The 15,320-nt window shown below is 32.9% G+C and overlaps 1 protein-coding gene across 2 annotated transcripts in view; it reads left to right on the top strand.

Moving 5' to 3' along the window:
• The window catches only part of ZBTB41 (zinc finger and BTB domain containing 41), a 47,263-nt gene extending 33,128 nt beyond the window's left edge, over nt 1–14,135 (top strand). For both annotated transcript variants that reach the window (XM_073884632.1, XM_073884631.1), the window contains exon 11: nt 9,300–14,135. In XM_073884632.1, coding sequence (XP_073740733.1) covers nt 9,300–9,955 — 656 coding nt within the window. In that variant the 3' untranslated portion in view covers nt 9,956–14,135. The remainder of the gene's footprint in view (nt 1–9,299) is intronic.
• The last annotated feature ends 1,185 nt before the right edge of the window (nt 14,136–15,320 follow it).

The following is a 15,320-nucleotide window of genomic DNA, read 5'->3' as shown; positions in this document are numbered from 1 at the left end:
CTGAATCATCCTTACCCTTGTAATAGTGTATGTCTTCTTGTGACCAGAATAATTTTGCTCCCCAGATTCTTTTTCCCTAGCCAGGATACCCTTAGTGCATTGTCTATACTGCTTTTTTTAAGAAAGAGATCCATGTTTTTTTGGAATCCCCTTAGCTAGATTCCATATAGACCTTTCCTTTTCTGGTAATATATTCTTTCTCTAGGCGAGCTATAACTAATGGATTGGTTTCAGTTTTGGCCAGGTCAGTATACTTAATTGGTTCAAATGAGTAGATATGATCAGTGCTTAGCCCAGGACTTGCAAATAGTAGGTGCTTAATAAGTATTTGTTGAATGAATGAATTTATCATGTTTACCTTTGACTAACCTCTCATCTATCTGATGTTTTCAAACCACACAATTAGGGAAATTGGTTGAAGTACAGATCAAGATTTTTTTTTTGTAAATGGCTTACTCTCATCCATTATGTGTTTTGCTTGTTGTAATTCTCAAGAGTAGTGATTACATCTGTTCTTAGCAGTAGTCTTGTTGAAATGTAGTGTATTTATTTAAAATAGGCATTAAAGCTGATACATTTAGGGCCTGATTTTAGACTTGGTAGAATTTTTTAAGCTGTATGTAAAGTACCCAAATCTTAATGAACAGCTCAATAAAGTTTTATAAATGAATACATCTATGTAAACACCACTCAGATTAATATAAAGTATTAATATGTTACCAGTACCAGAATTGCAGAAGTATCTTCTCTGGACCCTCCCAGTGGATAACCTCCTTGCAAAATAATCATTATTTTGACTTCTATCACCATTCATTAGTTTTGCCTGTTTGAACTTGATATAAATGGAATCATACAGTATGTACTCTTTTTTTTTTTGTCTGGTTTCCTTCACTCAGTACGATGTCTATGAGATTCATCCATAGAAATGGATTTGTTTCTTTTAATTTTCATAGGACTATACCACAATTTATCCATTGTACTTAGATGGACACTTGGTTTGTATTTACTTGGATCTATTATGAATAAAAGCTCTAAAAATTCTTGTTCATGATTTTTCATTATACATACACATTTATTTCTCTTGTGTATATGCCTTGCCACGGGATTGTTGGCTGATAAGATATGCATATGTTCTACTTTAGTAGACACTACTGAATAGTTTTCCAAGGTAATTGTGCCAGTTTGCATTCCTGCCAGTAAGTATATGGTTTATGAGAACTCCAGTTGCTCCATGTTTTCACCCACACTTGACACTGTCTTTTTTTTAAGCCATTCTGATGTCTATGTAGCACTGTCTCAAAGTGGCTTTAATTTGCATCTCTGAAAGTAGTGATACTGAGCACATTCCCATATACTCATTTGAATATCCTCTTTCTTGGAATACCTGATTCATTCTTCTGCTGATTTTCTTAAACTGGATTGTCTTTTTCTAAATGATTTGTAGGAGTTCTGTCTGTATTCTAGATATGTGTCCATTGTTGGATATCTAAATTGCAGATTCATTCTACACTGTGGCTTTCCTCTCACTCTAGTAATGGTATCTTTCAGTGACTGAAGTTTTTGAATTTTATAGAAGTCACGTATCAGGGTTTTTTTTCTAGTTAGTTTCTTACTGTATCCTCTTTAAGAAATTGTTGCCTGTTCCAAGGTTGTTAAATATTTTTTTCTGTTACCTTCTAGAAGATCTATTTTAACTTAAATATTTAGGTTATGAAACTTTTGTAATTTACTTTTGTGTTCATTATTAGGTAAAGGTCAAAGTTCCTTTTTTACTTTTTTCTTTTTACATGTAGCTATCTAGTTACCCCAGCACCATTTATTGGAAAGACCATCCTTTCCTTACAGCATTTCATTGGCGTATTTGTTTTAAATTAAGTGATCATATATGTGTGGTTTGTTTGGGGGCTTTGCTCAGTTCTTTTGTATTATTTGTATACCCTTGCACCGTTGCTATACATAAATTACTATGGCTTTTGATATCTGGTACTGTAAATTATCCAACTTTGTTCTATTTTGGTGTCTTTATTATTCTTGTTCCTTTATGTTTTTATACAAATTTTGAAACATCTTATTAATTTCCAAACACAAACACCTGCTCGGAATTTTATTAGAATGTCATTGAATATATAGTCAATTTTTCCTTAATTGATTACTTTATAGTATTGAATCATCCAATCCATGAACAATCCCTACATTAACTTAAGTTCTTTTAAATGTTTTTCAAAGATGTTATAGTTTTTGGGGGTACCTGGCTCATTTGGTGGAGCATGTGACTCTTGATCTCAGGGTCATGAATTCAAGTTTGCCGTTGGGCATGGAGCCTACTTAAAAAAAAAAAAAAAGATGTTACAGCTTTTTAGTGCAGATATCTCACACATTTTCATTAGATTTATACCTAGATGTTTGATGTTTTTGTACAAAATTATAAGTTGTATTTTTATTTGTATTTGTTTCTGATGTATAGAAATGCAGTTGAGTTTGTATATTCACTTTTTATCCAATGACTTTGCTAAGTTCTCTTATTAATTTTTGTAGTTTAGCTCTTTTTGGATTTTCCAAGCATACAAACTGGCCATCTGTGAATAGTGACAATTTAATTTTTCCCTTTTCAAATCCTTTTCTCTCCCTCTTGGCCTTATTGCTTTGGTTGACATCACCAGTGGTATATGAGTAGAAATACTGAGTAGTGGACATCCTTGTCTTATTTGCAATCTTCAGGGAGAAGCTTTCAATATTTCATAATTAAGTATGATGTTTTCTGGGACTCCTGGGTGGCTCAGTCGGTTAAGCATCTGCCTTCTGCTCAAGTCATAATCCTGGGGCCCTGGGATTGAGCCCTGCATCGGGTTCCCTGCTCAGCGGGGATTCTGCTTGTCCCTCTTCCTCTGCCTCTCTTCCCCTGCTCATGCTCTCTCTCTCTCCTCTCTCAAATAGATAAATAAAATCTTTAAAAAAAAGTATGACGTTTTCTATATATTTTGTAGGTACTGTTTATCGGATAAATTACCATCCATTCCTAAATTATTTAGAGTGTCATGAATAGGTATTAAATTTTATCAGCTTTTTTCCTGCATTTATTGAGGTGATCATATCTTTTTCCCTTATTAATGAGATAAATTACATTGATCGATTTTTCTAATATTAGATCTTGAGTTCCTGAAATAAACACATATTGGGGTTATTTATTTTCCAGTTACTATATAGTTGAATTTAGTTTGTATTTTGTATCTTTTTTCTTTTTTGTCTATGTTAGTTAAACATATTCCTTTTTTTTCCCCCTTGTAATGTCCCTGACAGGTCTTGTTATTTTGACTCTGCTGGCCTCAAAAAATGATTTGGGAAATAATACATCTTTTTAAATGAAATGGAGGAGTTTATGTAAAGTTGGCATTATTTTCTTATTAATATTTGGAGGAATTCACTGTTAAATCCCTCTGAACTTCAATAAAACATTCTTTATTAGTTACAGAGCTGTCAAATTTTTATTTATCTTTTATTTTTAAAGAACTCTAAAATATGAAATCTATCAGCAGAATTCAAGTTACCATATTCTGTATCTTTTCAGTGACTGTAGGAATTTGTTGATTTTTCCCTTTTTTTTTGATTTTTCCCTTTATACATGTTTTTTAATTTCATTTCTGCTTTTTCTTTTTTTTTAAATTTTGTTTTGGTTTAATTTCTGTTTTTCCCTAGTTTTTTTTAATCCATGCCTAACTTATTAAATTTTAGCATTTCTTTTTTTTTCTTTTTTCTTCTTCTATGTATTTTAAAGTTCTAAGCTGCCCTCTAAACATTTCTTTAGTTAGATTCCACACTTTGTTTTATGGTTCATGTTTTCATTATAGTTCAGTTACAATAATTTCTAATGTCTGTTCTGATTTATTCTCTCATTAATGGCTTATTTTGAATTGTATTACTTAATTCCTAAATATTTGGGGTTTTTCTAAGTATTTTTATGTTACTGATGTCAGTGTGTATTTTTTCTTTTTACTTTCAGTCCTTCTATGGACCTGTATTTAAGATGTGTGTCTTTGGAGCATTGTTTTATTATTTATTATGATAATCTCTTTTAATTGGGATGTGTTTAGTCATTAAAATTTTACATGGTATTTATTTGGGTTTAAATCTGTCATCATGCTATCGGTCCCATCTGTTCCTTGATGCTTTCTTTCTCTTGTCTTCACTTCCTGTAATCATGAAGAATTTTTATTATACATTTTCCCCTCAGTTAGCTTGTCAGTTGTATGTTCTTGCATTGTTCTTTAGTAGTCACCCTAAAGATCGCTATGTGTATTCATAAATTTAATAATTAGAGTCTATCTTAAGTTAGTTCTTTATCAATTTCTAGACAATGCAAAGACCTTACAATACCCTTATCTCTCACCTTTTGTGCGTGGTATGTATTTTAATTCTACATATACTTTAAACTACATAAGACATAATTTTTTGGTTTGTTTTAAATAACTCATATTATTTATTTTTAACCATATATTTGCCCATTACTGTTACTACTTCCTGCATTTGCATTTTTCCACCTGGAATTATATCCTTATGCAAGAAGAACTCCTTTGGTGCCTAGGCACCAAGTTCTCGTAGGTTTTGATTATCTGAAAATGTTTTTATTTTTCTTTATGGAGAATATTTTTCCTGACTGTAGAATTTACAATAGTAGTTAATTTTCCTTCAACATTGTAAATATGTCATTTTTCCTCTTTGAACTTCTTTTGTTTTTGTTGAAAAGCATACTGTTGTTATTCTTATTGTTGCTCATTTAAAGGAAATGCCTCTTTTTTTTTTTTTTTTAAGAGAGACAGCAAGAGAGGGACTACAAGCAGGGGAAGTGGAAGAGGGAGAAGCAGGCTTCCCACTGGGCAGGGAGCCCGATGTGAGGCTCCATCCCAGGACCGTGGGGTCATGACCAGAGCCGAAGGCAGATGCTTAATGACTGAGCCACCCAGGCACCCCGGAAATGTCTATTTTTAATTGGTTGCTCTTTAAGATTTTTCTGTCTGTGATTTTTAGTAGTTTTATTATAGTGTGCCCAGATGGGGTTTTTGGCTTTAGGGTTTTTTTTTCGTGTTTTGTGAGGTTTGTAGAACTTACTGCATCTGTCACTTGAGATGTCTTTCTATTGTTTAAGAAGATTCTCAGCCATTTTGTCTTTCAAATATTGCTTTTGCTCTGTACTCTCTCCTTTTTCTGGGATTCCAATTTATGTATTTTAGATATTTTACTTTGTTTTTTATATATATATCTCATGCTCTTTCTATTTTGTTTTGTTTTGTTTTTTTTAGAGAGATAGAGAAAGAATGTGTGTTCTGGTGGGAGGGGCAGAGGGAGAATCTCAGGCAGGCTCCATGCCCCGCCACAGAGCCCAACACAGGGCTTGATCTCACGACCCTGAGAGCATGACTTGAGTTGAAATCAAGAGTCAGATGCTTAACCAGCTGAGCCACCCATGCATATTTCTGTATTTTCTGTATTTTCAATCCTATTTTTCTGTGTGCTTCTATTTGGATAATTCCTATTGATCCATTTTCCACTATACTGATTATTTCTTCTGTAATGTCTAATTTGCTACTGAATCCATCTACTGAATTGCTCAATTATTTATCTGTTCCAGAATTTCCTTTTTTCCAATAGATTCCAATTCTATGGTGAAATTCTCTTTTCTGTATTTTCCTAAACATATTAATCATACTCAATATTTCAGGTCTTAATGTAATTTTTCTTTACCTTTAGATGTATCTGTCATCTTTTTTTTTCCTCCCTCTTTTGGCATTTGGCCATTTGGTTCTGTTTCTTGATATGCCTGACAGTTTTGAATTGAACTTTAGATTTTGTGAATGAAAAATTGTAGAAGCCCCTGAAGTTGTGTTTTTTCCCAGATATATTTAATTTTCTCACAAGCAGATAGACTGAGATGGCATTGACCTGTTCTGGTCTATTTCTACTCTACATTTCTTCTAGTTCATCATCATTCTGGGGTCTCAACTGAAGTATGATGTTTGTACCAGAGTCTCCCCACTTTGGTGAGACTTAAACTCCAGTCTTTGTCTCTGCAGTACCCTTGGGATTGCTGCAGTATCTGTTCAAACCTTCAGTATCCCAGCTTCTGGTTTTTAGCTGTCTCATCCAGCAAATGTTCATCTTGGGAGTTAAAAAATAGAGGCATTTTTGTTCATTTCTTTGTTGTTCTTTCCAGGCTCTTGACCCCTTAAATCCTTGGTAGTTCCAAACTCCAGCTATTATCTTTCCATTCCAGTGGAATGTCATCAAGCTCTCGGCTGCCACTTGGCCTCTGTTTCCCTATACTTTAAATCTGAAAGTGCACTGAGAAAAGAAAACACCTCCATATCTTCCTGTGTCTCCAGAACCTTGGCCTCTTATGTCCTGGCTGCCTTGTTTGTACTTCAGTGCCTCTAAAGAATAGGTTGTTTTGAGTTTTTAAAAATCTTGTATCTTTGCCTCTTCACCAGCAAGAGACATAGTGTGACATAAACTACTCCATCAAATCTGAATGGAAGTTCTCGAGTTCTCTTTTCATTTACTAATTTTTAATATCTAAACATAACTGATCCACTGGAAGACTTTTTTAATTCTAAAGATTTTATTTTATTTATTTATTTAGAGAGAGCATGAGTGGGGGGAGGAGCAAAGGGCAAGAAGAGGAGAGCATCTCAAGCAGACTCTGCGCTGAGCACGGAGCCTGATGTGGGGCTCAATCTCATGACTGAGAGGATGACCTGAGCCGAAATCAAGAAGCAGATGCTTACCTGACTGAGCCACCCAGGCGCCCCAACAGTTTTTAATTCTAAAAACTCATAAGTTACTATGATTTTAGCTGAGAAATAGATTACATTTCTTTGAGCATTGTTTTATCTACTCCTACTCTTAAAAAATAGACTTTCTATATATCTTGCAAGAGACATTTCCTTTGTTTCCTTAGGTCTCTAATATATGAAATTGAGATTCATCCAGCTTGAATTATTGTCAAATAGGTAATTTTGCTACAGAAAGACTTGCTGTAGAAAGTATGGTTCTTTAATATGTATTCCTCTTTTCATTAAGTTCATAGTTGTTGACCCTTTTCACTATGTATCTTTAAGCACTCTAGATTTGGTTTTTAAATATAATAATATCAACATTTCCTTTGTGGTTCTTTATCTTTATACAAACCTAAATTGATTTTTATATTGGAAAATGACATTTGTTTAAAATGATCATAGAAACTTCTCAAAGAAATATGCCTGTTTGGGTCCCAGTTTCTTAAAAGTATTTGTGGGACACTGGAACTGAGTGACTATGACTTTAAGTCCTTTATGAAAGCTTCTTAATGAATGTGCTTAAGAAACTATCATGGTTAGTACTGTGCCAAAGGAGAACACTTAAAACCAATACTTTTATCTTTAAAAATAAATTCTGTGCTTGGTGGTGGTGTGAATAATGCTGTGCTAGGTAAAAAGCTCCTGGTGTGACTGGTTTTGATGCCAGGAATTATAGAAAGAACTTTATAGTTCTTGTATTTTGGAAGTGTAATTTTGTTTTTCAGAACAGTCTTTTATAAACTTTTTCATACTGTCCCTGATTCTAGGTATTTCAGGTGAAATCAAATGTTGGATACAGTGTGTTCTATACACAGTTGCAAATACTATCTTTTCAGGAATTTTAACCCTTTATATAATGTATTACTTCGTGTCTTAACTTCTTCTTTAGTGACATCAGTAATGGTATTAGTCTAGAAACTAGTAGAAATCTAATAGTACCAGAAACCAGCATCCAAGTCTGTATAAATTTTCTTCACTGGGATTTTAAAGTTCTAATGGTCTACAAAATAACAAGCAATAAAATTTAACAAATAATTAATTGTTTGATATTAGTGGCTCAACTTGAAGATGCAATTCTCTTAATTTTCTAGGAGAATTGGCCTTGTTTTAAATGGAAAGATGAAGAAAATAGTGCTATCAACAAACCAATATAACAATTAATATAAAATCTTTTCATTTAGCTTTAAAAATATGTGCCTTTGTGTCTGTTGTACAGTTGTATGTCTGGATTTATTTGTTTTGTATTGCTGCTGTAACAAATTACTACGACCTTAGTGGCTTAAACAGTATAATTGTGTATGATCTTATAGCTCTGTTGATGAGAAATCTGACGTGGGCTAAAATCTAGTTGTTGGTAGGGCTGCATTTCTTTCTGGCAGCTCTAGGGAAGAATCGGTTTCCTTCTCAATTGTCTTATTGGTAGAACTGATTCTTTGAGCTGTAGGACCAAAACCCAGGTTCTAGTTTTATTACTTACTGTAAGCTGAGAGTCTTTCCTAGCTTCTGGAGGCCACCATATTTCTTGGGTCCTGGCCCCTTTTCCATTTTCAAAGCCAGCAATGCAGGGGTTGAATTCTCTTCCTGTTGCATCTCTCTGACCCATTCTTCTTCAGTTAGCAGCCACTTTTGAAGACTCATGTGTTTAAATTGGGCCCACCTGGGTAATCCAGTTAATCTCCCCATTTCAAGGTCATTAATCTTAATCAGATCTGCACAGTCCCTGTTGCCATGGAAAATAACATATTTATAGCTCCCAGAATGTGTACATCTTTGGGAGGCCATTATTCTGCCTATCACATTGGTTAATGTAGGAATTTATAATGTTTCATATTTTAAAAAAACAAAAACAAACAAACAAAAAAACAAACCCAGCACTACAATGTGGAAACCTGACTCAGGAAGAAGTGAGAACAAGTCCAGTTTCCTTGTTCTTTACCCTGATCAGCTCTCCTTATGTTAACCTCAGGCTAGACCTAAGTATCACTATTTCTTAGCCTGATTCTAAGAACCTGGTTAATCAGAGTTGCTGTTTTACTTTTTGCCCTTGTGTGGGAGGATATCAGATGTTTTGGTTTTACAACTTTTTTAGGGGCTGTAGTAGGAGTAAAAGAAAGCAATAATAATAGTTTGGGTCCATTAAGTACTTATGCCAGGTACAGATCTAAGCACTACTCATTTTCTCATTCAATCCATTTACCAACTCTGATGTAGGTACTATTGTTACTCCGTATTACTGGCAAAGAAACAATGCTTAGAAACTGTCTTGCTCCGGGTTTGACTGGGAAGTGGTACAGCGAGAATTCAAACCCGGATCTTTTTAATGTTTGAGCCCATTCTCTTTATTGTGATAACATTTAATATCACTACTTTTATTAAGTTCTTGTGAGTATTTATGTGGAAAATGTGTTACTTTAAATCACTGTCTTACCAAGCGAATGCATTTTACACTTAATTTCATTTTTGTTCATACAGGTGAAAAACCATACAAGTGTCAAATTTGCAATCAATCTTTTAGAATTAAGAAAACTTTAACAAAACACCTGGTTATTCATTCTGATGCCCGACCTTTCAACTGTCAGCACTGTAATGCAACATTTAAGCGGAAAGACAAGCTGAAATACCACATTGACCATGTTCATGGCATAAAATCTCCTGACGATCCTCTCAGTACTTCTGAGGAAAAACTTGTATCTTTGCCAGTAGAATACTCGTCTGATGATAAAATCTTTCAAACAGAAACAAAACAGTATATGGACCAACCCAAAGTTTATCAGTCAGAAGCCAAGACTTTGTTACAGAATGTGTCTGCTGAAGTGTGTGTTCCAGTAACATTGGTTCCAGTTCAGATGCCGGACACTCAGAGTGATCTGGTGCGTCATACAACCACGCTGCCACCATCTTCTCATGAGATCTTGTCGCCACAGCCACAAGCAACTGATTACCCCCGAGCAGCTGATTTAGCTTTTCTGGAAAAGTATACTCTCACTCCTCAACCTGCAAATATAGTTCATCCAGTACGACCTGAACAAATGCTAGATCCTAGAGAACAGTCTTATCTTGGAACATTACTAGGCCTTGATAATGCTACTGCTGTACAAAGTATTTCTAATAATGAGCATCATTCATGAGTAAATCTAAACATTCCACAGACTTTTTTGATGGTTATGTGTTAATGGTAGCCTAGACTGATGGCTTTTAAAGTAGTAAGGCTGCTATTTTTTCATTTTCTCTAGTTTCTCCAGTCCTCAGAACCATTTCAAATCAAGAAAAATATGTATATCTGTTTACTGAACATATGAATGAATATTTGGACACATTTTGAGGTATAATATTTGAAATGAACATTTTTATGATTTTTTTAAAGATGACTTAGTGCTAATTTTTAATGGTTTCTCAAACTTTTCAAAATTACTGGCTGTTGACTTTATGGTTTTGTTTTTGGTTTTGTTCTTAATTATCCATGAAATTTTTATTGTTTAATTTCAATCCTTTTTTCTCCCTTCACCATCTTCTAAACAAGCTTAAGGACCATGTAGCCTTTAAGAAAGAATATGAGAGTACACTGATAATTACAACTCTTCCTTATCCTAACTTAAGATTCATTATTCTTCCTTCCACATTTTAAAAAACTGAAATTAGGAATTTAATTTTATAGGGAAGTCTTGGATATTTCTGTGTTTTTTATTTTTTATGTGGCCCTAATTTTAGGTTATTATTAATCCTTTGGTCTTTTGACAAACTCAAAGCCAGAAAGCTAACTTAAGTAAGATTAGCTTGTTAAATGAAACCTAGAATTGAAATAATTCTCCAAATGATTGGTTTTTGCCTATGCTTCAATTATTGTAAGAAATACAAATTTTTAATGTATAGGCATTAAATTATACAAGTTGAAAATGTATTAAAGACAAATTGTGACAGTTTTAACTAGATAGCTTTGAAGGTAAGTTCATCTTTTATATTTTGTCACTTAAGAAACATCAACAATACATCATACCAGGTATCTTCATCTCACTAAAGGAGGGGCAATTATAATAATCAATGAAATTTAATTAACACGCTACTTTTGGTCTCATCTACTTTGGCTAACAAAATTGTGGGAAACAGAACCTAGGTATTTCATATATAATTGTTAGGGAAGGTGCCAAATTATAAAATTCATGTCTAACTAAACTTAATGTTTACTTTAATTAAAGGGAACCACTATTTGTATACAGATTTACATGTAATCTAGATCTTTATTTTGCTTTTCACAGAAGCCTAATGTCTGTAATTATCCTTGATTTTTATTTTTGTAGGAGATAAAAGTTGAGGACTTGGTGAAAGGAAATAGCAGTTAGAGCAAAAACCTCACTGATAAAAATTAATCGAGGAAAAAGTCAGTCAAAATTATAAAATACCTTTAAAGATGTGCACTTTCCATATTTTCAAGTCAATTTAAACTTAAGCTAGGATAATGTTTCCTAGTAGAGCTGCTTGAAGGATTAGAATAGGCAGGGTTGATTTATTATTAGCATGTCATTTGTATGTAAACTACTGGAAAATAGCAATTTTAAGAGTTTTCTAGTTCAGTTTTGTTTACACTCCTAATTGCTTTAAGCACTTTTTTTTGTGTGTAAACTGTAAAGTCTGGCCCAGCCCTTGTGAAAAAAATCACAAATAAAATAATGAAGTTTTAATGAATAAAATTTAACCACTTAATAATGGGGAAACTTGTTTGCTGAAGCACTTAAGAAATGAAGGTACTTTAACATTCACCATACTAGTGGCAATAAAACAAAAGAAAAAAAAATGTTGAGATTGAGGCAGTTAACCAAAGTAGCTCATATAAGTAACAAAACCGACCTGAATTTTGCCTCAGTTATCAAAGTTTGGTTGTAATTAATCTAGGACCAGTAGATATAATTAATGTATTCTTCTTTTTAAAAGGTTCTTACTTTTGTGTGGAAATGTTATATCTGGGGTACTTACATGATTTAACTTGACTATATGAGGTACTATTGTTAGTCTGTTAGTCTTTCAAATTGACTTAAAAATACAGATCTTTATGATTTTTATCATAAGGAGCAGCAAGACTTTTAACTAAAAAACATACTGTAATGAGATGAAATAATACCTAAAAGTATACCCTGCCTTACATATAAACCATCATAGAAAAGTCTGGACTTATCAAAAGGCAGATGATATGTATGTGTCTGTGTATGGTATATTGTATGCTTGGTAGCAAGAAAGAAAGAAGGTGTTGCATTTTCACATTGAAAAGAATACTTTGCTTTTTGAAGGTATTTACTTTAGGATTCTTTTAATAATAATTTCCTAATGCTTTAAATATATAATTTGATTGTAGGAATTGGTTTACGGTATAAAACTTTTCTGGAATACATCTCTTAATGTAAACTGAAATAGAATTATATTTAGTTATTATTGTAGATAAACTTGAATACTGATTTACTCTTTCATAAAATGCTTTCAGTTATCTCGTTTAACCTCATAACCAGCTCTGAAAGAGAAAGGACATGCTATATTCCCATTTTAGAGATGAAGAATCTGAGGTTAAGATAAAGGACTCAGTTAAGCTCACATCATTAATAAATGTCAGAGCTACTAATAGGGAAAGAAAGCCAGCATTAATAAATGCTTACTAAGTGCCAGGCACTACATTTTCTCATGTAATCTTAAACAGTCTGGGAATTAGATAGTATAATTCTTACAAAGAAATTATCTCAGCGGGTGGACAAACACACACAAATCTGCTGCCTCTAATTTCCAAAATTAGAATATAGGAAATTTTAAAATTGTGAAAACCTCATGGATTTGGGCAAACTGAATGTATATAAGTTGTTGAAGTTGGCACAAAAAATATGTAATGAGGCCTACTCTTTTCAGTTAACCTTTTGTAATATTTGGAGTATTTGGACAAATGTTCCATTAACTCTGAAATCCATTAATTTTATAACTATACTTAAAATTTTGAATCTTGCAACTAAGTTTAGCCTCATTCAGAATTTTTTATTTTATGAACATAATTTATTGTTTTAAATTAATTTTTTAGCTGATAGCAGTTAGCACTTAATATGTAAATTGAATAATTTATGAAGTATAGAAATTTGTTAACCTAATCAGTTTTTACTTAAATGCACCAAAGATTTTTAGTAGGTATTAAAATAGTTTAAAAGAATTAAAATTCTTTGTTGTTTGAATAAATATTTGTCCAAAGAAGCACAGTTGAAGTCCTAGGATTATGGATTTTTAAAAAAAAATCATTAGTTTGAATAATAAGATTAAGTGTTTGTGTTTATATGTATAAAAATAAAAACAGAAGAAAACACTCTGGGAATAGTCATACTGACAAACCAATTACAAGTAAGAATACTCAGTTTCCCTCAGTTTAATTAATTAAATGTTACCTTTAAGTGGACACTATTAAATGCTAAATAATAAGCTTATTTTTTACACTACACTATTAAAATAATTTTGCCTTAGAATTTTTTTTTTTAAGACAAGTCGAACTTATTTTTATAAGAAACCCCACCTATTTTTTGCAGCCTAAAATACCATTTAAGATTAGGGTTAGTTCTTCATGCCAGCAAGATTTAACCAACAACTGTAAAGGTAATGATCTTTGCATACTTTTAAGTAACTTAATCATTTATTGCTGGGAGAAAAGGAATAGCATAAATAGGGTTTTAAACTGGTGCTTTATTAAGTGACTTCCTTTTAAGTGATTGTAGGTCATGAAGTAGGTACACTAATATTCTGTCAGCTTTAAAAGTGTCAAGACATCTTTGCAGAGTGACTATAAACTGTTAAGGGCTCATAAGTAATTAAATATCACTCATTGCTTTTCACTCTTTAATTGCAAACAAAAACACAAACTGGTGTGTTTAGAAGTTTGAGTTCTCTTCCTACCGGATCATTTTAACATAGCATTGATGAAAAGTCAGATTTAGAGCATTAGCTCTTTGACAGTGTCCTTTTTATACCCAGTCTTTTCTGAATTGAATGCTTTGTGCCTTTTCGCTGTGTTGTAGTTGCTTAAAATTGATTCTGCTCACTAGATTGTACTGGTTAATAAATGATTTTGATTTTGTTGTTGTTGTTATGGGTTTTATGTTTGTGTTGCCTGCTGGTCAGGCAACACTTTTTTAGATTATTTTATGATTATTTAGGAAAATGGCACTAAGTACAAGTGTGAACATTTGGTTTTTTAAAATCTCTTTTGTGGCCTTTATAGTTACTGTGAAGCCACTCCAGGCCCTGTCTCTAGATGCTTATTAGAGGAATCTGGCAAATAAAATAAAATGAGTAGTGTGTCTGCCTCTCTGTCTCCTCCTCCCCTCCCTTTTTAAAAATAATCAGTTCCCATAACTGCACAGCTCTACATTGAATGGCTTCTCATTTCAGTTTGCCTAAAACTGAACTAGAGGTGATGGTTTGAGATGAGTTTCTCATTAGGAGCAGCAACATTCCAACCAACATACAATTTGAGTTGATGAACTCAGGAAAAATTAGGACTTTTAAAGTCATATTGGATTATTCTAAGATTCAGTGCCAAATTTGGAGTAACTAAAAATGTATTCTTTAATAGGGAACAAGTAGCATTCTAAAACTTTAAATAGTGTTATGATAAATGTTACTTGTGATTAGGGTGAATAACGGATAATGTGAGAATAATTTTCTAAATAATTTCTAGGAACTATAGGCAATTCTTCCTTAGATCCTCCCCCTTTCTTTTACACATTCCTCTCGGTAAAGTCTGTGGTGTTCTTTTGGGGGATCACCCCCTTGTTTCCTCTAATGTTATTTCAACTTAAAGATACTTTTATCCTAGAATATTAGCATGCTTTCTGCTCTTCTCTTTGGAAGTAGCATTAATAAGATAGAAATAATAGGATTAGGTTGTGTGGAAGACGAGAGAAAGAAGGTCTTGGTAGAGTGACTATGTTTTGTTTACTCTTCATGTTTCATTCAACTTGCTATGTATTGATCTTAAATCTATGACTATTGAAGAAGCCCAAGACAATTTAAATTTAGCCTCTGCAGCCATTTATACAGAGAAAATAATTATATTCAGAGAATAGAGGTTATATAAAGATGGACGTATCTTTTTTTAAATCTCAAGTAAAAAAGTAATTTCAGTGCTTGCATTGTTGGAGATTCTAAAACATTTCTTGAATGAAGAGCATGTATACTTCTCATTGTTATTTTGCCTCTTTGCTTGGTATTCCTGCTTGCGTTAAAGTTGGACAGTGTACTGTGGTGTAATTACAAAATTTTGATTTCTTCCAACAATTGGACTTTTCTTATCCCTATAGATAACAACTGTATTACAATAGTTGAGTGTGGCTGCCAAAAAGAATGAATACAGAGGTGGGCATTTAGCTGCTCCATGTTGTGTAGTAAGTGTTCTAATTAAAGGGATTTATGATGTACATTAAAGTGGAAATGCTTTTGAACTTAGCCTTCAGTCTCAAATCATAAGTTTTGTTTTTAATC

The sequence above is a fragment of the Callorhinus ursinus genome, unplaced genomic scaffold (assembly GCF_003265705.2).
Source record: "Callorhinus ursinus isolate GAN/ISIS: 27379988/994484 unplaced genomic scaffold, GSC_fseal_2.0 scaffold57, whole genome shotgun sequence".
Classification (NCBI taxonomy): domain Eukaryota; kingdom Metazoa; phylum Chordata; class Mammalia; order Carnivora; family Otariidae; genus Callorhinus; species Callorhinus ursinus.
Note: the sequence above shows the minus strand (reverse complement) of the source record. Positions and strands in the feature narration are given on the sequence as shown.